Here is a 26,617-nt window from a genome sequence, read left to right on the forward strand (position 1 = left end):
TCTTTCCCCCCATCAATATCACCTCTTTGATTTGGTCTGTCTCTTCCCTGCTCCTCTACCTTCTGAGTGTATCTGTTGTACTGTGGATTTTTGTTCATCCGGCTCCCAAACTGGAATTAATGACAACCTAAAAGTCACCAAATAAAATATCTCAAATTTGACCCTGTCACATTATCCAATCACGTTGCCGGAGCAACTGTTAAAGTCTGTCTTTCTCTCCATCTCTCCAACAGTTCTTCATTGTATTGCTGATAATTCTTCTGGCAGAGCTGATTTTGCTCATCCTGTTCTTTGTGTATTCGGATAAGGTAAGCTTGTTGACATTGTTAATTCGTTTATACTTTATGTTTTTTCAGTCCACTATCGTTTTCTTCACATACCAACATTTTTCCGCAGCTGCCACAGTTTAACAATGCTTTAGAGAAAAAGTTGTTGCTACAAGTGGAAATGTATAATTCAAAGAAAATGAAAAGCATTTACAGGAAGATGGAAGTTAAATTATGTCCTCTGGATTAAAGAGGAGAGGAGCCATCTGAATTGATATCAACACAGCACCAGTAATGTGATTTGGTTAGGTGTCCTTTCACATTTGTGAACATCTGTGAAGGCATCCATTAACCTTAAAGATAGCACCGTGGACGGCAGCTTTGATGTTTCCAAGAGCATCTAGCTGCAGAATGTGTAGAGAGTGAAGCTCCACAGACCTCCACTGTAGACCGGAGCCCTGGGAAACCCCCAAAGTGTTTAAGGTTAGGTGAAGGTGTCAGGGGAAGGTGCTCCATTGGCTGGAAGTTACATGGTTCCGGTCCAGAGTGGAGATCAGTGTAGACTGTCTGCAGCCAGGTCCCTCTCCATGTTCCATTCTGTCAGGATTTGTATGCCTTTCTATGTTCGTTTAGTTCTCTGTTCGTCTTCTGCGGTCACTTTTACCTCAGATGAGCTTTAAAAAATCGGACAATCCTCTGATGAAAGTTGTTAGCAGATTATTCACCCTAGGTTTTCCCATAGATTTTGGTTGGCTGCAAGCAGGTTACTGTGGTATTTGCCGGACACACAGGAGGGGAAGTGCGCAGAAGCGTTAGTCAAACTGTACAAAACAAGCAGACAACAAAACAGTTTCTTTCCTGAGTCTGTTGCTCTGATGAACTCTGACAGCCACAGAGTGACATCTGTCTTAACCACCTTTGCACACACACTCTCACACACATACACACACACACACATACACACATACACAGCTACGGATTAGCTACTATTGTATAAACTGTTGTTTGTTTGTTTCACACTTTTGTGGGAATAATAGTTTGTAGTTGTGTTAAATTAAGATTTGTGTGCATACTGTTTTAAATTCAAATTAAAAGTTGTCCCCTGCATGCAGAGGAAATCGAAAAAAGGCAATCAACTCCAAATTATTTGTTTGTATATGCAAACCTGGCCGATCAAACTGATACTGATTCTGATCATTTCGGAGCAACACATGGAAAGGGCGGGTGTAGGGACATAAAGAGCCCCTGATGTAGGGGGGAGCCTCACAATACAAGGCTCTGAAAGTCAACGCCAGGTTTTTTAAATTGATGCGAAATGTGACCGGGAGCCAATGGAGGGCTTTGAGAATCGGGGTAATATCAGCCCTGCTGTTGGTGTCGGACTACAACCTCACAGTAGAAGGGGACAGCTCTTTTTTGTTCATACAAGTGTTACAATAGTCTAATCGAGAAGACACAAAGGCATGGATAACCAGCTCTGGATCAACTTTAGTTTAAATGCTCCTGGGTTTCGAGATATTCCTCAACTGGAAGAAACTATATCTTGTCAGCTGTTTAGAATGATGCCCTAAAGACAAACTTATCAAATATAAAACCAAGATTTCTGAGGCTTGATTTAGTGCTCAAACTCAAATCACCCAAGTACTGGTTGATCCCTAGAATGGTGTCATCAGGGGCCAAAGAAGAAGAAGCCTAAGTGCTAAAATGGCCTTGCCTCCATATCTGCCAACCACTGAAAACATCAAACCATCCGTTTTTTAAACCTCCCTCTTCTTATTGAGGGTCACAGCATCCTGCTGGAGCTCTCTTGAGAAAAAGCAGGGGTACACCCTGGGCAGGTTGCAAGTCCATTACACAGCCATGTATAGACACACAACCATTCAGTCCAAGGCACAATTTAGAATCATCAATTAATCTAATGTAAATGTGTTTAGATTGTGGCAGGAAACCATAAAACCCACGAAAAACCCACAAAGAGAAGATGCAAACCTACACAGAGGCTCCAGCAAACACCCAAACCAAGAAACTTCTCACTATGATGCAACAGTTCTAACCACCAAGCCCCTTTTTGAAAAAACATTTGTTACACTTTTTTGAAAAAAAAGTACAACACATGATGAGGAGTTATTTCAGGCAGGGAACTTTTGCTGTGCACCTGCTCATTCACCCCCCTCAATGGCTCGTTGCAATTACTCAATTTGTTCCTTGACATATTTAAGGAGCATGAAGTATGTGTTCTTAGATGCCTTTGGATGTCTCAACCAAGCTTCCTCTTAATACCAACTCCACCCCGGCTTCCACCTGTGGACTCCGATTCAAAAGGGAGGGGAGGGGGTTAGTCCTACACCCCTGTATTTATGTTTAAGCCTGATAAACTTTGCTTGAATGGAGCCTAAATGCCAAAGCGAAATATGTGTTACAATAAAGTGTTTCAAACTTACTGCGAGAATTGACTACCTGAAATTAGATCCTTTTGAACATCTGAAATCCTGTCAAGCAAGAAAGGGAAACATTTTGATTTGAGAGCACTGTTAAAAGCAAAGGATATAAAACGTGTCGCTGTTTTGGACATTAAATCAAAAATCCCCAAATCTTTTTTTTGTTTTTAATGTGTTTAGAAAGGGGGTTGAATTTTGGCATGTACTGTAATGACAAAACGGTGGCTTAAAGCTTTCACACAGAGAGACATGAACAAATGCAGAAAGCAATAAAAGGCGTTGCTGTGATAAACCTCCAATGGTGCAGTTGCTTCTGCTTCTGCTGCTGAGGTCAGAGTCTCTTATATATTTGGTTGTTTCCCACGCAAAGGTTGAACGTCTTCATTCTACCATTAACACAGCAGGCAAAGGTTAGGCCCCTAAATGCACCCCAATCTCTACCAGTTGGCTTCTTGTAATTAGTCAGGCACATTTCCCATGACCCTGTGAGGTCGAGTCAGGTGACTGTCTGCGGGGTGACAACAGATGAGGATATATAAAGTTGGGGATATTATTGGCATCCATGAGCAGGCAAGATTCCACAATGTTTAATTTAATCCCACCGCAAATGCTCCGTCCTGAAGATGACAAGTGTGTTGCACCGGACGAGCAACAAAAGACTTTTACTTGTTTTCAAGGACACATCATTGATAGATCTGTTTATTTCTTTTTCAAAGTCTTGTTGTTCCCCAGCCCCGGGGACACCACCTAATTCTCAGACTTTGTTCAGGGGTTATTGCTCAAACTTGGTCTGTCAGGCAGATAAAGGGACTCATTTAGCAGCCAATCCATTCTCAGATTTGGATCAGGTCTCACAGGCATGCTATGCTAGGGGTAAATATGTCTGTGTCCTTATCACTAAAATATTACCAGCTTAAGCCTGGAAAAAAAAAGAAATTATGATTTCTCAAGGGGAATTTAAATGAAGAGCATCTCGACTCCATGACTATGCCTTCCCTTCACCTGTGAAGTCGGGAAAAGATAACAAAATGCTGCTGAAGAATTTCTAAATGAGAACAAGTCTGAATTAATCAAGATTGGTTTGTTGCTTGGGTGCACTAATTCATGCACACAACTTGTGGTGCATACTCGCCATGGCTCGTGTTTGCCCCATCTTGCCAATTTAGAGTGAGTTTAGACCTAATGAGATTAAAAACCACACTGTTTTTCTTATTTGGTCTTCAAATGTCATTGGTAAGCAAAGCCAGTTTAGCAAAAACATGTATTTTTTTTTGGATAGTACATTTTCAGACAACCTCCAGACAAAACATTTTGAAAACTTAACTAAACTGTTTGCAGTTTCTACTCAAACAGTTTAAAATATTAAAGACAGATGTCAGGATTGGATGAAGGACAAATGGTGTGCATCACATAAGGCCTCGTGAAATTACTTTTTGTGTTTTCCTCTCCTCGACTTCCATCTCACGAGCGAGATTTTGTATGCTGTGTGAGGATCTCCTCATCCGCTGCTACAGGCTGTGATCAGAGGAATCACTAATTCGCTTCTTCTATTTGATCCTCTAATCACAAGGCATTTATTAACAAGTCTGGAAGACACACAGTAGCTGGCAGCTTTCAAACATGCATCCGCAGGCCTGCAAAACAGATATTTTAGTATTTCAAATAGGTCATTTTTAAGTCATGACTGATGCCTTGTGCGAACTGTGATCCTTCTGCATGACAAGCTGTTGACGAGATGTGGGAACTGTACTGACATGCAGTATCTGCCTCTGCTGCTGAAATATATTTTTCACAGCCTTCATTTAGACATTTTTCCCCATGTATTGCTGCATTTTTACCATGTATTCCTCCTCAAGAGCCTCTGTTCTTTCTTGTTAATGGCAAATCCCTCTGTCTTCCTCACCAGTAGTCTTGCCCCCAGGTGTACGTGGGTAGTCTTTTCCTTCCACAGCCTAGTGATGTTAAGCTTTCTGATTAAATGCCATGTAGTATGATAAAGGCCAGCCCTGCAGTTAGCAACCAGCTGACTGCAGCAGATGGCTGGGCTACAAACCAGATTAGAGCCATCCGTCTTTAACGCAATGACCTCGTTGTGCCTCTGTCGACCCAACACGCCCAGGCGAACACCAGTGAAGGTTTATTAGCCCAGAATGAAAAAGAAGAACCCTGGCGAGCCGAAGCACGACAGCATGTGCATGGGGAAAAAGGGAAAATTATAGGCTGAGGAGTGGGTTCGGGTGGAAAAGCTGTTGAACAGAGATGAAAGAAGGAGGGAAATGATGTGTCAAAGTCAAGGGTGGCAAGGTGGATGGATGCGTTTAATGTTTTGTGAAATACACAAGAATAGTCCAAAAGGAGCATCAGACATGACACAAGTGAAGCAGTGTCAATGTAAATGACAGGGGAGCGTGTCAGAGGTATGATGTTGATGAAAAAGGAAGGATTTACTGTGTCAAAGATGAGTTTGAAGAGCAGACAGGGATGCAACACATGACTGATTTATCTAACCATTTATCAACACCCCCATAGCCCCCCAAAAACTAAAAAACAAGCAGCCAGCACATCAAGTGTAATGTGAGGGCAGGATTTTGTTCAATCCACTATTTTTCCCGAGCAATTTCAGAAGCGGGGTTTGGTTCTTCCCTTGGATCTGTGAAGGCCATGGCCTCAGGCTACCCAGCACTGGCATGCAGAGTAACTGGGGGAATTAAATGTCCTGTTTAACGATGTGCTGCTGGGAACCTCTGGCTCTGATGGAGTTTGGGTGCGTCCCAATACTCCCCCTCGCCCTCCTTTTCTTCCCTAACCCTAACTTTTGCGCGTTCCCGTGAAGGTAGTGGTGTCCCAATTCCTCTTTTCACCTAGGGGGAGGGGGCATAACGAGGGCTAGGGGCTGAGAATAGCCCCTTCAAATCGAGGGATTTCAGATGCTGACTTGGCGAGCGAGGGGGTATGAAAAAAAGAGGCTCTGCGTCGATTTGACTCGCCGACCGAAGGCAAACAGGCAGACTGGTCTCAGAGAAATAGAGAGAAATAATCCTGTGACTCGTCAGATTTGTTTTGGATGTTTCTGATATAATAGTCTTCAGAAACCACAAAGTAATCCAGCTGTTATCTGGGTAATTTACACACTTTCAGATAAAGTTGCGGAAGATCACGCCAGAATAAAGGGATTTATGGTTCCGCGTTACACCAACGCAGATCCTACGGCGGAGGTTACGCAACCTACGCCGTAGGCTCTGCGTCGATTTAACGCGGACCCAAGCTCCGGACCCGGCAGACAGAAATCTCTCAATTTCGGAGCAAATTTCTTAACAGGCGTAGCTACAACTGTTAGATTTCATCTATTAAACCAACATATTCCTAAATGATTTATTTCAGCCGGCGTGATTCTCAACAGAGCTGCGTCCCGGGAGAGAGTGTCTCTCCCGGGGCTGACGGAGCAGCCTGACCCGGGCGGAGACGTCTCTTCTCGGGCTGTGAGCTGAGGCTGCTCCCCGGGGGCGGCGGCTCTTCTCATCTCCGAAAACATCGGGTCAAATTTCTTAACAGGCGTTATTTGGATAAACTGAGCCCCGGTTGGGGATCTTAAGGTTACCATTATACCTGAAAAAATATTAAAACTTAATAAAGTGCCATATTAACAGCGCTACAGCTGAAATTAAAACAGCTTTTGGCTCTCAACTTCCTGATCAGGGAAGGGATGAAAACGAGGGGTAGGGGGAGAATTGGGACAGGCACCTGGGCCAAGTGCCCTAGATCTCAAGTGCCCTAAAATCTCCCCCTTCTTTTTTAGGGCTTAGGGAAGAAAAGAAGTGCGAGTGGAGAAAAGAAGGGCGAGTGAAGGAGAATTGGGATTGGGCCTTTGTCTCCACAGCATTTATTACACTTTCATGACTTCAGATCTATTTGTCCAGTCCCTCTCAGCCAGAGGAAAACTAAAATACTGTTAGCTTCTTAGTTGCACCGGTGGCTGAAGATATTAAAGTTCAAGTCTGACTGCCGTAATAGCGGTCCATCTCTAATAATGATCGTGTAAGGGAATATAAGAGCTGCGGTGGAGTTCGAAATTACATGAGGGGAAAGGACATTTCTGTTTGTTGATACACATTTATCCTAAAAGTGTGTGCAGCTGATGATGAGGGATGGGGTGTAAGTGTGTTTAGTGCTTTGTTATGAGGTACGACTCTATAAGCTGACTGAAAACAAGCCAGCAATTCTTCTGCAGGCTGTCAACAAAAACCAAAAAAGGGTTGTTTTTTTACTTCCCATGAAAAAAACCAGCTTATTCTGGATTGCAGGAACTTAAAAAAAGGTGATTAGTCTCCATATGCTCCTTTTATCCAAATGATTCAAGAATACGTAATTATACATCCATCTAGAATGTTCTTTGGTTTTCCAGAGCATAGATGTTGTGTTATGAGGGTATGCCAAGAGTATGAAGAAGTCTTCTGTGCAGATGTGCATAGTCATAATTCAAAGATGAGATAACAGTATGTGTAAAGTAAAAGATGTGACTCGTCACGTCAAACCCTTGGAAGATTATCATCTGCTTCTGCGGTTCTCCTCAGCTCATAAGCGTCATCATTCTGGCGAGCTAATTGTCCTGACGAGCAGGAATTTGTCTTCACTCCACTGGTTAACGCTGAACTCCTGCGCAACATTATTCAGGTGCAGCAGGTAAATCCTGGCACTTTTTCATGAGGACAAGCCCCGCTTCGACCAAAAGACAAGAGGTAGCAACCAGCTGGTGCACTACATTTCTGGTGACCACACTCCAACTGAATGATTGTGATTACCTCTGGATGTGTACATTTGCGGCTTTTCCTTTCCATGTTAACAGTAGTTTTGGGGTTTTTTTCCCCATCCTCTCAGCTGCCCCAAAGTTACCAAATAACAACAAGTAAAGATATTTCTCCAAACGCTGCCTGCTAAGGTCATGGATAGATTGAACCCGTACGTGTGCACAGAACAATTTGTCTTTTGTCTAGCTGTATTAGACACGCCGCCTGTACTGTAGACCATCTGTGAAACCCATTTTTACAGATGGTCTGTCTCTTTTTTTTTCGGACGTGTTTATTTCTGTTCCAAGTGGTAATGTGTTCACTGAACCACTTGCGAAGCAGGTTGATTTTTCTTTTTGCAGTTTCGTGAATCATTTTGAATAAGACAGTGGAAGCCATTTAAAATGTAACCACGCCATGTACTTTAAAAGAACTAACTGCTGCTGCGAAATTGTCAGAGAAGAAGAAGAAAAAAGGTGTCAGATATGACCTTTGCTGTCTGACCTATGAAATGTGATTTATGGTTACACTGAAACACTGACAAAACAGGTCTTTCAGTATTTGGAAAGACCAGCTAGATCCGTCATGTACTCTGGTAATGACTATTCAGTATTGCAGCACATCGCATGGTGACAGTTCCCAGTGTACCTGCTCCTCCGGGTGTTGCCATGTCACCAGATACGACAGAAGCAAGTCCCCACTCCAGAATACTTATTGTCTTTGCACTGAGATCAGAAATGCTTGAAAAGATTAAAAACACCTGACCATCTGGTGATTTCAGCAGGTGCTTATCAGACAATCTGCCAGCCAAACTCTTCTGTTTCTATCCTCCACCCTGTCGATAGTACATCAGCTCGTCTTTTCTCTGTTTTCTCCATTTTGTGCTTCTTCCTGACTGAACTCTCTGGATGTCTGTGATCAACGGCCTGTCATGTGTTGCTGAGCGGGGACAGGGTCGGCCTGGAGGAACCACAAGCTTATCTATGTAACCAGAATTATGACACCCGTCTCAGCGTTTTGTCAACATGCCACGAGTGAAATATTGCAAGGATACGTTGAGCAGCTATCAGGGACGTTTGACCGGGATTTACACGATGCCAAGCGATGCTGTTTGCAAACACGTTTCAGTACCAAAAACATTAGATTCAGTAAAGAAGTCAGTTTTCCCCATGAGAAAAAAAATAAATAGGCTAATGCTACAAAGATGTGTTTTTTTTATCTGCTTCTTTTCCAAGGAGGAAATAGGTCAGAGTATTGCATGATCAAATCCTTCTTTGTTCTCCGCTCATTTGTCTGCCTCTCGTTAGCAGCAAATCTAGATCATTACAAGGATAACAAGGACTTCCAGGCCTGAAAAGGAAGATGTGCAGAGACTAACTGGAGACTCAGAGTAGGATTTTCTTTTGTTGTAACATCGTGGGGTTAGTGAGGTGAGAGAGGGGTGGAGGTTCTTCTCCAGTGACTGTGTCAGTGTGAGCCATCGGTAATGAAGGACCAACATCACAAATACCCTCAATGGTGCAACAGGGGATAAAGGATGGAAACAAAGTACAAGGCGGAGATTGATGATGCTGTTCGTCATCTCATTCTTTTTCTGCACAAGGACAGATGTGATGGGCCCAACAGCAGTCCACAGACACCCCTTCTGAATCTGTGATGTTTAAAATAAGAAAGGAAAAATGACATCTGAAAGCCTCCTAATCATAATTCAGGAGGTTTTAACAGATGTTTGAAATGGCTTTTGTGTAGCTAATGTTCAACAAAAGCATTTCAACAACTAAAGAAATTCTAATTACCAAAAAGAAAACAAACTCTCTTTTATCTCTTGTGCAGTAAACAGATTTGAAATTCCTTGCAGCAGAAAAAATTTGTAATTTAAGCTTTTTTATTTCTTGAGTATCTTATTTAACCACTTGAGTTAAAGCTTTGCCTTCAATTTCTGTATCTTTAGAGGAAAAGTTTTATCTGTCTCTCCCACATTCAACCCCACTGAGAAAAAGACTGCATGGGAAGCTTAAGACAAAAACAAGCAAAGAAAACAGTGACTCTTACATTTATTTTAACTTTAACTTCTTTTCGTTATTGCAGCCAGTGAGAACCCAAAGTATTTGATGTTTGGTCATGTCAGTGCCTTGTTAATCTAAAAATATATATTTCATAAGGCTGCAGCACATTCCAAAAAGAGTTGTGATTATAAAGCTTTTAGCACTTTGTCATGTTTCCATTCCTTCTCACAGCTCTTAAAAGACCTTTTAGCACACTGAGGATACCAAGTGATGAGGTGTTTCAGGCATGCATGCTGTTGCATTTTTTGTTTCTTGAGGACAGCTCAGGACTGCAGGCTGGCCCGTCCAGTACCGTATCCTCTTCTTCCTCAGCTTTGTCCTTGTAATGTGTTGGCTTGATGGAAAATATGTCATCTTGAATACAGCATATGTTGCTGAAAAAAAAGACCTTTATTATTATTTTTGGAGGATTCCATTAATAAATAAACATGGGTTCCTGCTTCTTGCAATGAAACAGAAACAGAAATCAAACGTCTGCGTACGTTCTGGTGTTGAGTTCCATTTTTCTCTCAGCTTTTTCAGATTTTGGGTTGCAGTATAATTTACAGAGTACACATTTTGCCACAGAAGCTGCCTGCCAAGAGACTTTAAAAATATATGTCTTATATAAATCCAAACTGACAATATGAACTTCCTGCGTAACTGTGCCTTCCCCTGTAATTATATTTAATGAAGGATTTATTTAGAAGCCTGCAAACACGAGTGAGCTGAATAGCAGTCGATCAATCAGCGCAAAGTGGAGAATAGCTGGAAGTACCGTGTTAGTCTGGAAATTATGGACATGGTGCCGTCTCTTTTAAACAAAGTTTTAAAAATATCCATCCCTTCTCACATTCTTAGACACTCGCTTTTAGATTTGTCATGATTTTCACTTGCGCTGGCTGTGAAAATGTATAACATGGTTCTGGCAGTGCGTGTCATTTTTTCAAGCCATAATTACCCCGTATCTAAGGAGCTTCTCAGTCTCTCCTGGCAGTGAGCAAATCCCAACATGGCAAAATGCAGGAGCGCTAAAGCTCTGCTTGTGTATTTCATTAACACATCCAGTGAGATTAATCTCCACCACACATGACACAATGATGCGCACATTGTTGGAGTTCAATCGAGGGGGAAATTATTTGCTCGCGCTGCTGAAGGACGTGTGAGAGCGGCATAGCATGTGTCACATCTGCAGAAGTCACATAGCGTTCCAAGTTACTGTGGCATCTTAATATTTGGATGATAAGAGAAAAAGTCACAGTGACATTCAAAAGTTTGGAAAAAAAGGTATTTTGCAGTCCGTAGTGAACTGAATCGTAACTAAAATGATGTCCAAAAGGGCAGTGAGGTAGTAATGGAGATGTTCAGTAACACCAGACAGATTTAGTCGTCAGTTGTTCAAAAATATTTTTTTTTTTAAGTATAAAAAAATGCGTATTGCATCTCATGCATAGTAGGGACAAGTTTTGTGGTCTGATGAAGTCTCTTTGTAAAGTAATGTATATTTTGAGAAAAATACAGGGAACAGATTCTCATGAAAATAATATTTTATTGAGCTGTTAATATGCCTTGTAGCCAGTGGTATTGGGAATATTTAAAGTGGAAATGGAAGCATGGATTTACTACTACTACTACTACTGTCATTTAGCAGACGCTTTTATCCCAAGCGGCTTACATCTAAGAGAACAACACAAGGACAAAATCACATAGGAAGGTACAACTGGATCAGTGCTGGTCAGACTGCTGAGAGTCCAGTTGGACACAAGTGCTGTCACACCAGTGCTACAATATCATTTTTTTTTCTCTCTTTAAATAAGAAAGCTACGTCTAAGAAGACACCATCTTGTCATAAGTGCATGCATCTTCTTACTAGATGCTGAAGTGCTCCTTAAAGAGCTGAGTCTTTAGCTTTAAGTAAATACCACCAAATTCTTCAAGCAAACATCACACAGATGCTCATTATTGCACACTGGTGGCCTTTTATGTACGTAAGTGTAGTTACAGAGTGGGGGCTCAAAGCTGATGGAGCACTGGTACATGTGCCTCTAAGCTGCCAACAGATGTATTTGCCAAAACTAGAGTTATTATAGTTAACGAAAACTGAGACTAAAAGTGAATCTAACAGTGGAAAAATAATCCTGTTAACTGAAATAAAAATAAAAACTAAAGATTTTATAAAAACTAAAATAAAATTAAATAAAAAATGCAAACCTAAATAAAAACTAAATTAACAATGCAAAACTAGCAGAAACTAAATTGCATTAAATAAACAAATTGCAGGTAAAATGTGCTTTGTTTTCATTTTCATTTCATGCATTTCAAGTTTTTTGGCTTCATTTTTCTAATAAATTATTTTTTTCCAATTTTAATTACTCTAAAAAAATAATAAAGGATGTTTCTACTGTAGGCTATAGCATTTTTGAAAGGATTCTTTCATCCTAGATTTTTTTTGTCAATATCTGTTAGTCAGTACCTCAGAAACTAAATCTAAACCACAACTAAGCATTTTTCAGAACTAATAATAAACTAAACTACTGATGTGTTCGTAAAACGAACTAAAACTAAATTGATATAATCAAACAAACTGAAAAATGAAGAAAAAAATACTTGATCAGAGACACATTGGAGTGGATATCAGAGCGAGGCAGCACAGAGCAACAACACTGTTGTTATGACGGTGGGTAGATGAGTACCCTCCTGAGCCCCTTATGTTTGTTTTGTGGAAATAACCACAGGGGAACAGCGACAGACTAACGAGGACGTCTGTTTTACCCCAGTGTAGCATGAATGCGGTGAAAGGCTTTCAGATTCCTGTGTAGAGCCTCTAAAAACTTTGTTTGTTGGCAAAAGGGATTCCATAATCAAGCAAAGTGCCCATCCTTTTGTTTGTCATCCTTTCACTTGTTAACAATAAACCTGTATTAAATTAAAAGTAAACACAGGTAAATGCCCAGTTTTATCTACATGTCTTCGGAAATACTGATCAGCGGTGCCCAAACCTTTGCTTGCTGCTGCACCTTTAACTGCTTGCATGCGTTCCTTCCCTGTGATGTTTCATATCCATATGGTTTAGTTTTGAAACTGTCAGAAAAACTTTACAATTACAATTTTATCAGTACCTCTGAAAGCAATTTACAGGGCAAGATTCACAGGTTTTATCATTTACATCACAATGAAAAAGACTTAAAGATTGAAAAGAGAAAATGAGGTGAATGCACTTCTGCTAACATTCGACTCAGCCAAATATAAAGGCGAGACAGAGTCTATCAGTGTAAAATGTGTTCTCGCTGAACTTTAAACAAGGGTCCCTCAAGCCAATGCTTCTTTTTCTTCTCAAGGTGAGAGAGAACGCTAAGCAGGATCTGAAGGATGGGCTGGCTCTTTATAACTCAGAAAACAACATAGGCCTGAGAAACGCCTGGAACATCATCCAAGCAGAGGTAAGTGGACCTCAATTAACACACGACATAAGCTAAAGAAATATTAATGTCACTTTTATTAGTTATGCTGTTAGGTTCCAGCTAATGTAGTTCCACATTTGTCGTATTTACGTCCTTTCAAGCGAAAGGACGAATAAGAATTTTGACCTTAAAGTTTACTCGAGCAACAACTCATCTTTTGTCTGATGACTGAAATGATTCACAGTGGAAATGCTGCGGCGTGATAGCGTACACCGACTGGCACGAGGCCCTGAAGGAGAAAGTCGTTCCTGACCGCTGCTGCCAGGAGCATTACCAGAACTGTGGGCGAAACTCCACCAACATGTTCTGGAACAGGGTGAGTTGATGGCAACGTCAACGCAAACGTGTTTACAGTTAAATTTACATCCGCAGTACACAACATGATGCAACTGTGGTAAGGTTACTAAACAAACCTAAATATAAGAGCAGTCGATCAAAGGACTACACAAAGCGCACGCAAACGGCTGCAAAGAAATGAAATGTTTACAGATGAAATGTCAGCAAAGAAATTCAAAGTTGCTACAGAGGAGTTGCAAAATTGCCCGGATAATATACAAGTCATCTGTAGACAGAAAACGACCACAAAGATCTAAAATGAGCATACAAGGAACAAACAACTTCTTACAAATGGAATATGAGCACAGACAGGAGTGCAGAATTACCGCAAATTGAAAACAGAAGGATTGCAAACTGAAAACATAAATTGATGACAAAAAACAGAGAGTAGCTGCAACTAAGTTTGTGTCTTGCTCCTACATAAAAGACTGGGGAGCCTTCAACATTTTCCTTCAACCTTGTGTTCTGTCAGTGACGACAGCATGCGTGGGATCATATAGTTGTATCGCCTCATGTCTGCAAAACTTGAATACACATTTTTAAACCCTTAGAACTTTTTTTCACAAGCTACGTGAACTTTGAACTGAGACTTTTATATTCCTGATAGATAGCAAGTTAAATAAAACATTTCAATACGATTTTGACGATTCTGGTTACTTTTTGTTCCCATTTGTTCATGTAATTGGTAAAAATGGAAAAAAAAAAATGTAATCAGATTGCTTAGGTAGTGAAGAAAAGGATATAACATCCTTTATATTGCACGCCGTTATAGCCTCTATACATTTTAACACAATAAAGGAAAAAGCAGCCTTAATGCTCTGAGTTCTGAGGGTTAAATTGTTATTCACGAACATTAATAGATTTCATCTTATTGATGTATTCTGACCCCAGTAGATTCATTTTGTTTCAAGTCAGAGCCAACCATTTTTTAGTAGTAGGAGAGCAGACCTGCTGTAATTCTAATCTGCCCTCGGTCTGGCATGTCATTTGTTAGCGGGCCCAAAGTAGAGGATTAAAAAATGTAATATAATTGCCAGTATGAGAATAGGCAGTCAACGAGCTGGCCCACTGGGAGATCTCATCACTGAAAGCTTGTGTGTAATCCTGCCCAGAGGAGACGTCCACACGTTGTTTAGTTAAGCCCTATACGATGCCTCAGCATCTACAGTCAACAAGGGAGGCCACTCTGAAACCACCATTTAGCCACTCACCTTGCCAATAGGCAACCTCTGAATGAACTCGGGTAGAAACGTAATCTTGATCCACTTAGCACGCACGTCTCCTCATACATGTCCCGCAGCTCTGCTTATAAAAGCCATAATTTATGAGTAACTCACCTGTTTCGACACCTCATCCATATATGGGTCTCTCTTACGAGGAAGGAATGGTCTATTTCAGAAAAAGGTTAAAGTTTTTCCAGCTGGATTAACAGCTGACAACCAAAAAGTGCAACTGAGGATGACACGCTTTCACTGCCACTCAGAAAATGTTTATTTCTGCCTGTATTTCTAAAAGCAGTTGTTGCATTGCAGGGCTGTTTCGAGAAAGTGGAGGAATGGCTGGATGATAACAAACACCTGCTGGGAACCATAGGAATGGTCATCTTAGTAGTGCAGGTAGGAGTGAAAGATAGTCCTCCCCGTTACCATTTATTTTCCTTTCCACTTTGCTTATTTTTCTGCTTTGTGACCATCCGTCTCGCAACATGTTAAGAAAAAAAAGGAAAAAAAGAAAAAGATGGAGTGTTCCGTAGCCGCCTGAGCTGTCGTGGTCGATTGAGAAAGTATGAGGCCTGCGCTCACTGGGCGTTCTGGGCACCCACACATCTTGAAATACTGCAGTTCTGTACCCTGTTTCTGTCTGGGAGATTCAAAGCCATCTGGCTTCATGACAACTTGCTGTAGTATGGGATATGAAGTCATCAGAAGATATTAGCGCCGGGATACTGAATGTAAAAAAGTACTTTAAAGATTGCAGATAAAGGCTCTATATTCCTCAGGTAGACTTTTCCCTTTTTGATATTAGTCCATCTTTTTTTTCCGAGACTGAACAAACACTTTTTTTTTTCTGTTCATGTGAGGAAAAATTGGGCCGCTGGAGTATTTTTACGTTATTTACTGGTTCGCCTCAGACTGTGGCAGCACAGATGTGCGCTCCAGCTGGCATTGAATTACCACTGCGCATGTGAAGAGTTGTGTGATTATTCCAGCTCTGACAGATGTCAGAACTCACCAGGAAGTCTGCCCCTCTTTTTCTTTTTCTTTTGCTATAGTCTCTGTGTAATAAGTAGTCAGATTCATCTGAATTTTTTCTCTGTTTTATTATCTTTTTTGTTTTTGGTTGGTCCTGAACTTGGAACCTTTTTCATCCCCCAAGACAAGTTGTTTTTTCCTTCATATTCTTCTTTTTGTGAGTAAAGTGGACTTGGGGGTTATGTTTTCATATCAAAAAATAGCCAGCCGGGAACTTTCTGTGTGGAGTTTGCATGTTCCCTTGTGCATCCAAAGATTCATTTTTCAGTGACTGCCCATAGGCCTGCACATAGGCACCGGGCTATGCTTTAACACGACATGTGCAAATAAAATCCAATTTGGACAAGCCCCTCCAGTAGCGCCCTCCCCCCCAGTTGTTAATGTGACTAATGACCTTCTCTTGGCTGCAGACAGAGTGGGTTATTATGCTCACACCTCGCCAGCAGAAACATTTCGCCCTGATTATCTCTAGAGGAGGTCAGGGGTTATTTTGAATCAATATCCTTCTATATTTAATACTATCTTCAGTTTTGATGCTCAGCTCAAAGGTGTTGTTGAGCTTGCTTTTGCCTGCATATGATTCAGTATAGTCAGATATCATCCAGCACTCCCGCTTCTGTCTCCACTAGTTCCAAAAGGCTGCAGCTGGAAACGTTTCCGGAAGAGTTTTATAGAAGTGTAAAAATCTTACTGATCACATTTTAAGCTGTAACTGCTTAAAATGTGATATTTGATCTGTCTTTGACATGTATTGGCTTACTCCGTAGTGACTGTGAAAACCCTCGGACAGACAATGATGATTTTTATGACCAAGGATGATCCGACTTTCATCAGTAAAAATTAATGAACTCCCAGGTCCCCTTTTTTATTACATTGTTTGTAATTGTGCTGTGCAAATAAAGAATTAATCTCATGACTAAAACTAATAGTAATAATAATAATAATAATGAGATAATTCGTTTAGATAAATGACATTTTTAAAATACAGCATGACTTTAAAGTAAATTAAACAATGTTCCACCAGAGCATTGCTGCTCTTGATGCTCACAAGGCCATCTCTAAATCTGCAGTGACAAATTGGATGTGAAATTGACTTACAAAAACCATCCAATCCCTCCCCATTATTCAACATTGGTTCCAGCATAGTGGTTCTTATGTTTCAGCACAGATTCAAGACTAAGAACATATAAAAACTGTCTACTATGTGAGTTTTGTGGTCAGTGCAAGAGAATTGATGGCACTATTAAGAGACAGATTAGCTTAAAGGGCAGATTTTTCTTTGGTTTCCTTGCATTGCCTCAACTCTCCAGCTTAATGCTAGAAACACTAATAACAGAGGTGGGCAGACTGAAAACAATAGTTAACACTGACAACACAGACCTGCAGATTGCCTCGTTATTCCATTTACAGTACAAAGGTACATTTAGCTCATTTCAATTTTGCCTGGAGCTTTCCCAGGATTGGAGTTAATGATTTTGTTTAAAGGAAAATGTAATTTGTTAATCAGTCTCCCAATTGTCAGAATCTCGCTGATAACCAATGTGATGCAAAATGATTAGCAACAGGTCTGATTGAACCATTCAAAGGGTGGTTCAAAAACGTGGAAGTGTTCTTCTGTCTTGTTTTAATCAGTTCATCTTTTATCTGCACAGCTTACATATAATCACCTGATTGTGGAGACTGTGTGATGATAACTAGGTTCCACAACAGAGTGAAATCAGTGAATTAATTTGCTCAAACTGCTCTGTTGCGCTTATAGGCATGAATATGTGTGAATGGTTGTCTGTTTTTAATTTCCATCAAAGTACCAGATTCACAATGTGTCTTGGGTTTTGCTTCATTTGCACCTCCTTGATTTAACTTTTTCACAACTCTGTACACGAGGCCTTTTTCTGGGTCAACTTCGTCAGCAATAGCTGTCTGTGCAGCACTTTTTCTTTTCCATTGCCCATTCAATCTCCTGTACCTAACATACTCGAAAGCACCTGACAAATCCTTTTTTTCTCTTTCAACCCTAAGGCACATGTTGTTGCACACACCAATTAAATGAGTGCAGCCTAACAGCCACCTGCTGTTTTTAGTATAATTTGGTACAGTATTTTCTTTATACATGCATATTTATATTTATGTGCTAATCTCTTGGTATTGGTGTTTACTCTGTGCATCATCCCCTGCAGTTCTAATTCCTTTTTGCATTCTAATTCTTTGAGCATCCTTTTTTCTGTATTTCCCCTGCACACCCTGATATGTCTGTGACTGTGCTCCTGGGGAGGCGAGAATCTACTCTCCTAATCCTTGGATCCACAGTTCATTCAGAGCAAGGTGGCATTCTTTGTAGGGTTTCATAAGATTGTGCACATCCTTTAAAGTCTGTAGAAGGAGTTTGGAACTTAAAGGCTGACGTTGCAATTTGTTGAACAGCCTGCACTCAAAATCAATCACCATCAAGACTGACAAACACAATTCAGCAAAAAAAACATAGATACATTGTGTTGTTCAAAAGACAGGTATCAGCAGGAACAAATTAGTTCTTAAATGTAACTGTTCCACATCTTGGAAGATTACATCTGTGACATGGTTGAAGTAACCTAAGCTCACATAATTGGTGACAAGGGTCAGTCAGGGCTCCTTGGGCCTTTTTTCTCTCTGACTTGGCACAGGACAGGCCATTAAGACGTATTCTGCTGCACATTTCCACTGTTGCCTCTAACCCAAACTAATAAAGGAGAAAGTAAGATTGGACCCAATAAAAGTCGGTAAAAACCAATTATACTAAATCGTTTGCGTCATCTTGGTGTTGCAGGACTATATAAACCAGGGGCTATATGGCATCTTCTTCTAGAAGTGATTTGAGTGTCTGAATTTTTCTCAAATGTTTTCATAATAGACAACAAAGTGCCGCAGGCTTATAATCGCTGCCTAATTTTGGTGCTTTAATCCTGTATGGATTTGAAGTCAGACAGCTGCTCTGTACAAACTTTTAAAAGGTGATCACTAATGTTATTGTATCTCAACTTTATACACTATACTATATTATTTTTGTGTGGTTCTTCATTTTTTTAAATTAATAACTATTTAATGGAGGCATACTTTATCAAACATGCACAATGAATCTAGTTCTTAATTAAATGTCTCTGAGAAGCTTTGGTCAAAATACCACAGACATACAGTACCACAGCTCCCCTTTCAACATGTTTGTACAGCTCTGTTCATCAGCTGTATCTGGAGGAGCTGGATCATTTTATTCTAATCTGGGTCTGTGTTTTCACAATACTGTGGAAAAAATAAAATATAAGAATAAGATTATAAGAAATGTTTGCCAGTTAATTGTTGTCAACAATAGAAATGGCATACGCTTTCATCGCATGGCAAAATTAACAATATCCTCCTGTCCGTACTCTTGAAAAGGGGTATTTCAGGCAAAGCATTCTTATTTTTTTAATCTTGAACAAGACACTCTTTCGGTGTGTCATGGCAAATGCAAACATCCATACTTAATCACCTCTCTGCAGCAGTGCCACAAGGCTCTGTGCTGGGACCCCGTATCACTGTTAAATACGGTAAATCTCATCCCTGGACCCAGTTATCCCTTCTCATGGTTTTTCCTATTACTGCTACATGGAGGATACCCAGTTATATCTGTCATTTCCATCTAATAGCCCGTTTTACATTGGTGGATACCCCATGTTTAGCACTCAAATTTCACGTGTTGCCTGTCCTTTTTACATTAAGTGACAAGGGATGGCATGTCGAGCTGGTCCCACGAATAAGGGTACTCTGAGGGTACACTTCATCGCGGGTCAGGACTAATGTAAACAGAACTGACTGGCGAGTAGTGGGTGGGATTTGTTGATGACAAGACGAGGATGTCTGCGAGTTCCTCATCCTCAAAGCTGTGGATGTTATAAATCAGCATATTACAGAACCGTAATCTGCACCTGGCCACTAAAATGACAGACTTGGCCCATTAACTCGGGCCATTAACAAACTGAAAAGTCTAAGAAGGAACTTATTTGTGGTCAATAAACACAACAGCAGGAGTGGCAGAGGGAGATTTCTGGTCATATATTTCTGCAACGCGATTTTGGAGAAGTCGCTAGCAAATCCCATGTTATTCAGCATGGATCCACCACCCGCTTCATCTCCTGCATCAGCCATTCTGATGTTGGTGAAGCCAGAGAGGCCAAACAAACAGACAGCGAGCCGTCATGTTACGTAGTACCACTCGATAACGCCTCCGACTCGCCCCCCCCAACTCGCCTTCAGGCACCAGGAAGGCAACACGGCAAGTGTCCAACGCAGATCAAATACGCATTTATCATCAGGGGATAGTAACCGGATCTAATCTAAAAACGCATAATGTAATATGGACAGGCAACACACTAGATTCGAGTGTTAAACGTGGGCAAATGTAAACGTCTGCCAATGTAAAAAGGGGCTGAGGGTACATGAAACTGCGTCTTGAAACTGCGTCTTGAAACTTTTTATTTTATCTCAATGAAATGTATGTAAATTAATGTAAATGGAACACAAAAACTGTATTATTTTGGCCGGTAGAAAACTGTATGCCTTCTTTTATTGTAGTAAACCTTTTTATGTATTTAAAAGTTGGCATTGGAACAGTCATTTTGATCCTTTTGTTCACACTCATCGACAAGAGACAGATGAAGAGAGAGCGCAAACCCAATTAACCACACACTGGCTGGTGGATTTTTTTTAATCTATCTGTGCACTTGGCAACTGAGTCAAAAAATTAATTTCAGACCCTGATTAAAACCAAACCTCAACTTTGACTGAAACCTGCATTTCATCCGTTTATTCAAAAAAATCGGCATGTTATGAATGGGTGGATGGATGGAGGGATGGATGTTTAGTTATGTTTTAGTAGTGCTCCAGGAACAGCTGTCAAATTTATGCTGAATGAAACACCCAACAGACGCTTTCCAGATTGTCTGCATGTAGATGATCGAATTGGTTTGATGGCGGTTTTCAGTGGTTCTACATCCTTCTTAGATTGATTTTTACCTGTCTCTGTCCTTCATGTGTTGATTGACAGCAGCTTAATGTGGGATTTTCCTCTCAAGGAGCTCTACAAATTAGGTTTTTAGTGAAACTAAAGAGAAACCAGCAGCTTTCCCAGGCTAATCACCCACTGTGGGAATCCCCAGTGGGCTCCACATTGCTTTTTTTTTGTTTTTATCCCAAAAAAAAACCTGCCACATACAATACTTTCCCTGCCATCTGAACTTTTTGAGATAATGGCTTTAGGATCAGCCTTGTGACTGTTTGATGTAGAAGCATTGGGGGTAATGGAAACTTCAAAGAGATAGCTAGTTACTTTGATTTAGTGGCATCTCAATTTACTTAATTGAGTTGATGCTTGTGCACACTGTACGTTTTTGCACCATAAAGAATCCAGTCATTCGAGAGCATGAACAGAGAAGTGTCTGATCCACCAAAGGATTTACTGTGCATTTAAAACCCAACCCAACCCGAGGCATTATCGTCAGCAAGTAGACTGCACACACATGCTCACATACTTTAACGCACAGTTCTCAAATTCATAATCTCTTTTTCCTTTCCCCGCAGCTCCTGGGCATGGCGTTCTCCATGACACTCTTCCACCATATTCACCGCACAGGGAAGAAGTACGACGCCTAACTTGGGCAGAGGCACCAAATAGAGAGGAGCCCAACTTCTGGATGGGATAAGACTCTGATATACAAATCCCTGCCCCCCCCCCATCACTTTACAGCCTCTGCAGAACGTCCTTTGCTCTCCTTCCAGCCATGTACAGATTCCAGCTGCGCTCCTGCCCCTTTCCGCTCTCTCTCCTCTTCTCATTCATTTTTGCCAAAGAGAAACACAACTGGAACAGAAGGGACACCTAATTTTGGCAAGAAAGAGAATCCCATTGGTTGGCACTCCTCTTGAGTTTGCTTAATTCTTTGTTTTTAATTGCTTGGACTAACAATTATCTGGAAGGAAAGATGGATTGTGAGACAACGAAGACTTTACTATTGCCCACACAGCCTGTCGGTGGTAAAGAGAACCCATAAAACTGAAAATACCCTCCATCTCTTGTGGAGATTTTTTTTTTCCCTTATGTTTATTAAAAACAACCACCCCTTTTTTTCCCCTTGTAAACAAATAAAGACGCAAAATGGCATGCTAGTTTTTTACTTCACCACCCTCATTGAAATATCTGTTCTTGCCATTTTTGTCGTTTCGTTTTATTTCATTTTTGTATGTATATCATCAGCGATCCTGTGGAATGTAAGTGTTGAACAGATCAGTGCAATGAGCTCGCAGATGTGCAGTGTGTAAGTGTCTGAGTTTGTATTTGATGTGACGTTGCTGTGGGGGCACAGATATGTCAGGTTGTGTTTTGTTTTTTTTTGTTTTTAATATCATAATTTTCTTTTTCACTTGAGATATAGAGTTTTGAGTAAAGGAAGTGTCCTGGAGGAACATTATGTGAGCAGAAAGATTCACCAGTGGATTCATTTCATATCAGATTTTGCAGTAACCTCTAAATAATACATTTCGATGCACAAATTTCCCAGTGATCATAGTGGCCCCGTAGGCACCAGTGTTCCAACTCCCTGTGTTCAAACACAAATAGGGTTAAAAGGCCGTTTATTAGGGCTCCATGAGCCCTGTCAGCTGAAGTTATATGGGTGAAAAGTTCTTACATTGAGTCTAGATTGTGTGGGTGTGTGTGTGTATTCATTTAACCACACAGTCCAAGCTGCAGAGGAGGGGAAAGAACACACATCAGAACATTAAGAGGCAAGGGCAAGTGGGCCAAAAACAGAGCAGACATGTTGTCTCAATGCAGCCATCAATATTGTTGGCAGAGGCAGCTAGAGGGTTTCTCTTTAAGGTCTCATCCATTCCCTCTGCCCTCCTCATTTTTTCTCTCTGTGGCAGGGAACTCGGCACGGCCTCTATTTTTCTTCCTTTCAATGCAATTCTATTCCTAAGTGTCAGGAAGCAATGGGTTTCATGCTCCATGTGTACAGGCGGCGTCTCCATTGGCATTCCTTCTCAGAATTCACTTGTACGTCTGGTTTGCAAGTTCTCATATTTTACGTAAGCTTGCTTTTTATGCAGCTCAGAGACAAGGGGGAGGCTGGAGTGTAGGTAGATCAAAGCTGAGGCAGATAGGTATGGCAACATGCCCTGTAGGACATGTCTGTTTATGTCTGTTTACACATTTATGCACCACAGGAGGCCTGAGCATCAACCTACCACCCTTAGACTGAAAATACCCTTCATCTGCTCCTGGCTTAAACAGAAAGCCCTCCAGTGTGCCTGCTCAACATCTCTTAAGGTTTAGTGATATGAGCCGGTTGTTAAAGGTATCAAGTAATCACTTTAGCTATGGGTATTAGGCTTACGTTTATTACTTACTATACCCTGCAAGGTAATTGCAATTTGACACTTGAAAAATGTCAAATGATGAATGAGGCATAAATAAAACAAGCAAACAGGTAAGACAAGTTGTAAATAACAACTCATAAGTTCAACCATATTAACCGCTTTATTAATAGTGAGCACCCTCAGTTTGTTAGCAATCATTTTTCATTGCAATGTGTCTACAAATCACCGCAAAGTGTAAAAAGTCAGTTTAGAAATGCTGACAAGAATATAAATGAGTGCTCTCTGCGGGGAACTAAAGCAGGGTTGGTTGGATATTAAACACCAAGGATCAAATACACAGAGGAAGAATAAAATAAAATCATCTGTCCATTAAATTTTATAGGCTCATATCTTCTTTTTTTCCACCCTGTCTGCCTCTGCAGTGTCTTTATTTAGATTTCCTGCTGTTTCAGTTATGACGGTTCATGGACGACTGCCTCATGTGTCTCATTTTGTTTCTTTGATTATTTATCCCTTTTATTTATTTTTTTATTGTTCATCCAGAACACGTTAGCTAGAATGAGACCAAATTAACGGTGCTGCCAGACTGGTATTATTTGCCTTTCACTTAAGTCAGTCACCCAACACGGGCTCCAACGTATGTCGGATGCTGATAATGCAACCCAATGAACATACATTATTTTATACCATATTTCTATGTTATTTTTATACATATATACCCCAAAAAAATTCTTCACCTTTCCAACTGTGATTTTCCAGAGGCAGCAAGTTTGCATAGGTCCAGCGTTCACAGCCTACACTGCCGAAGCAGATGACAAATAAAGCTTTTAGAGCCTCATATGGCTGGAAGTGACTGCGCACTAAATTTAGTCTACAGAATTGTTGCAAGGAAAATAATTTTGCTCTGGATGGAGAGTTTAACTGCAATCACTGTTCTGTTCAAAGAAAGGAAAATAACCCTCTAAGACTCACTTATTAGTCACATTTCCAGCCAGGGAAAATGTTTGCCTCATGCCTTCTCTAGAAGTCATGCCCTGGGCTTCTGTTAATTGGTTTTGTGATTACTTAATCTGAGGAACAGTTTAGGGCTGGGCGAGCGGCAGATTTGACTGTTATGTGTAAATAGCCCTGCTGGCTGTGAAACGCATATGCTTGAACTCTTCTTGTTGTGTCCACGAGGGAAACATGACAGCTGTTGATGTATAGCGCAGGCACAAGTGGTCTCGTCTCCTCTGCTTGGATGCCTCCACAAATTCTACACACATCCCTTATTTACAGCCCTGTTCTGCAGACACCTGGCACTACATACAGACGCTGGCAGTCCTGACGCTACAGAGAAACAGCTCCGCTCTTTGGACAGCTCAAAGTATCTGTAGAGTATATTTTTTCCTCGGGATTGGTCATAGACAGATTTGTTGTAACTGTTAAATAAATCAGGCTGCATTGAATCTTAACCGTAGATAGGGATGTTTAGAGGAAAACCAAGGTAAATATTTCAGTGTTACAATTTTTCACCTTAATGGGGTAAGTTATTTAAAACAAAAATGATAAAAGAGAAAACATGATCAGTAGAAATAAAACAAATCCAGGAAATGTCTCCAAATCTGACATCATACTTCAGAGCCCCAACCTGGAGCGCCTGTAACTCTCTGCCCCCGGCTGATTTCACTCAGTTTTCATATTTTTGTCAGTGTTCCTCTGTGTTTTTTAATGTAGGCATGAATGCCAATTTAAAGAAAACTGTTCTTTTATGATCATTTTTGTACATCATTTTTGCTCTTTGAATGTTTTTTATACGGTATGCTGTTGCTTCTGTTGTGGGCCATTTTTGTCACCTTTAGTTTTCATTTGGAGAGGATAACCATCGCTTTCGTGGGGACATGACACCATTAAGTTTTTCTTTTTTTTTCTTTCCCAGTGCTCTTCTCCAAGGTGCTTAAATATCTTTCTGTCTTTAACACTGCATGATTACGTTGGAATTGATGGGAAGGTTTTGCATAGAGCATCATGTGGACTCCACAAAAGACATGCCAAATGCTTCTGGCTATTCTAGTTAAATTAGATGAGGACATGCATTTCAAATCTGGAATGTTTCTCTGAAAACTACTAATCTCAGACTCATTAAGTATTTTTAATACTTAACATATTTGAAACTGCGTACCAAAGCTCATGTCTCTCCATATCATCATCCTCATATGTAAATACTGTTATTTTACAGCTGACATAACTTGTCAGTGTTAGTCTTTACCCCTGCCAACTATAAATTTGCATTGAAAGTTTAATTAATTTTTTTAATAACCAATGCGCTTTTACCCTAATGTCATCCATGTGTAATTTGTGTTATTCATTTCTCTTATTTTTCTACATTTGCTTTTTTTTTGGGGGGGGGATTCTCCCTTTCAGCTCCACAACCAATGTAAATTATATGTAAATTTATTTTGTTTTTTTCGGTATGGTCTTCATTTTTGATCTTTTAGTAAAGCACATTTTCCTTTTTTTTTCTTAAAGAGCATAAAATATTCCCTCTCATTCACAATAGAGGTCACAGTAAACTAAATAGATGGTGAAGAAAGAATGCACCTGCAGTAATTGGGTTTTGTCTGCTGTGAGGAACTTGGAAAATAGAAATATGGATATGTACAATTTTTTTTAATTATTATTTAAATTGTTTTATTTTTTACCACCTTGGATGTATCACTTCTGTAATCCCCTTCTAACCCTTCTACCCTTCTAAAGATGAATATCTAAGCAGTGGAAATGTCTGCTCCAGAACTGGTGTGTTTGATGTTGTGTTCTGATGGGTGGCATTATCTGATACCTGCCAACCTTGTCCTGTGGAGTTTCTGTCACACATTTACAATATACTCCTTGGTGCACTACTTTCTCTTTATTCTCGAAATGAACTATTTTTTAAATAAAGGAAAGTGTGTCACAAAAGTCTCATGATACCGTACAGTCATTGCCTTTCATGTTTAATGACTCGATGCTTCTGATTTATTCCCTTTTTATGTCGCTATCTATTATTTAGGCCACATTTAAACAGTGATTCTGATCCCATTGAGTGGAGGGGGGTTGAGAAGTTGGCATGAGGAGCAAAGAGACGCAGTGCTGCAACAGATCGCATGTTTTCGATGTAAGACCATGAAATTCAAACAGTTTTCCTGAAGACGGGCTAATGGTAGTCGGCAGGTTAAGCCGAGGGATTTTTTTTTTAAAGAACAAAAGGAAGATGATGAAAGTGCAAACCTTTGGCAATGTGTCTCAAGTTTAAACATGTTGGAGTTAGGAGTAGAGTATGTTTGAATCCAAACTGATCTTTGTTTTTGTCCTAATTATCACCAGGCCTTTGTATGACAGTGAATACAATTTATTCTGCCATTCCACCCTTGAATTTTGATTTTCATCACTGTTTCTTCTATGCAAAACAAAAATATCCACATATATATTTTAGCCTTTGTACAGTATTTTGTATGAGTGACATGTACTGAAATAAAGTGAAAGTAATCAACTGTGGATTTTTTTCCCCTGCTTGTTATTATAACATTTTACTTTTTGTCCCCTGTCTCATCCAACAGTACAATTCATTGCATTAACCTAAATTTGTAAGGCTTTTGTTTCGATGAGGGTGATTAATTTATCCCTGAACAGC

At 40.3% G+C, this 26,617-nt stretch overlaps 1 protein-coding gene across 2 annotated transcripts in view; it reads left to right on the top strand.

The window, feature by feature from the left end:
* tspan9a (tetraspanin 9a) overlaps positions 1-26,179 on the top strand; it is a 229,208-nt gene extending 203,029 nt beyond the window's left edge. For both annotated transcript variants that reach the window (XM_061721380.1, XM_061721379.1), the window contains 5 exons: positions 234-308; positions 12,872-12,973; positions 13,179-13,310; positions 14,863-14,946; positions 21,172-26,179. In XM_061721380.1, the coding sequence (XP_061577364.1) occupies positions 234-308; positions 12,872-12,973; positions 13,179-13,310; positions 14,863-14,946; positions 21,172-21,243 (465 nt within the window). In that variant the 3' untranslated portion in view covers positions 21,244-26,179. The remainder of the gene's footprint in view (positions 1-233; positions 309-12,871; positions 12,974-13,178; positions 13,311-14,862; positions 14,947-21,171) is intronic.
* Positions 26,180-26,617: the final 438 nt, after the last annotated feature.

The sequence above is a fragment of the Cololabis saira genome, chromosome 5 (genome assembly GCF_033807715.1).
Source record: "Cololabis saira isolate AMF1-May2022 chromosome 5, fColSai1.1, whole genome shotgun sequence".
NCBI lineage: Eukaryota > Metazoa > Chordata > Actinopteri > Beloniformes > Belonidae > Cololabis > Cololabis saira.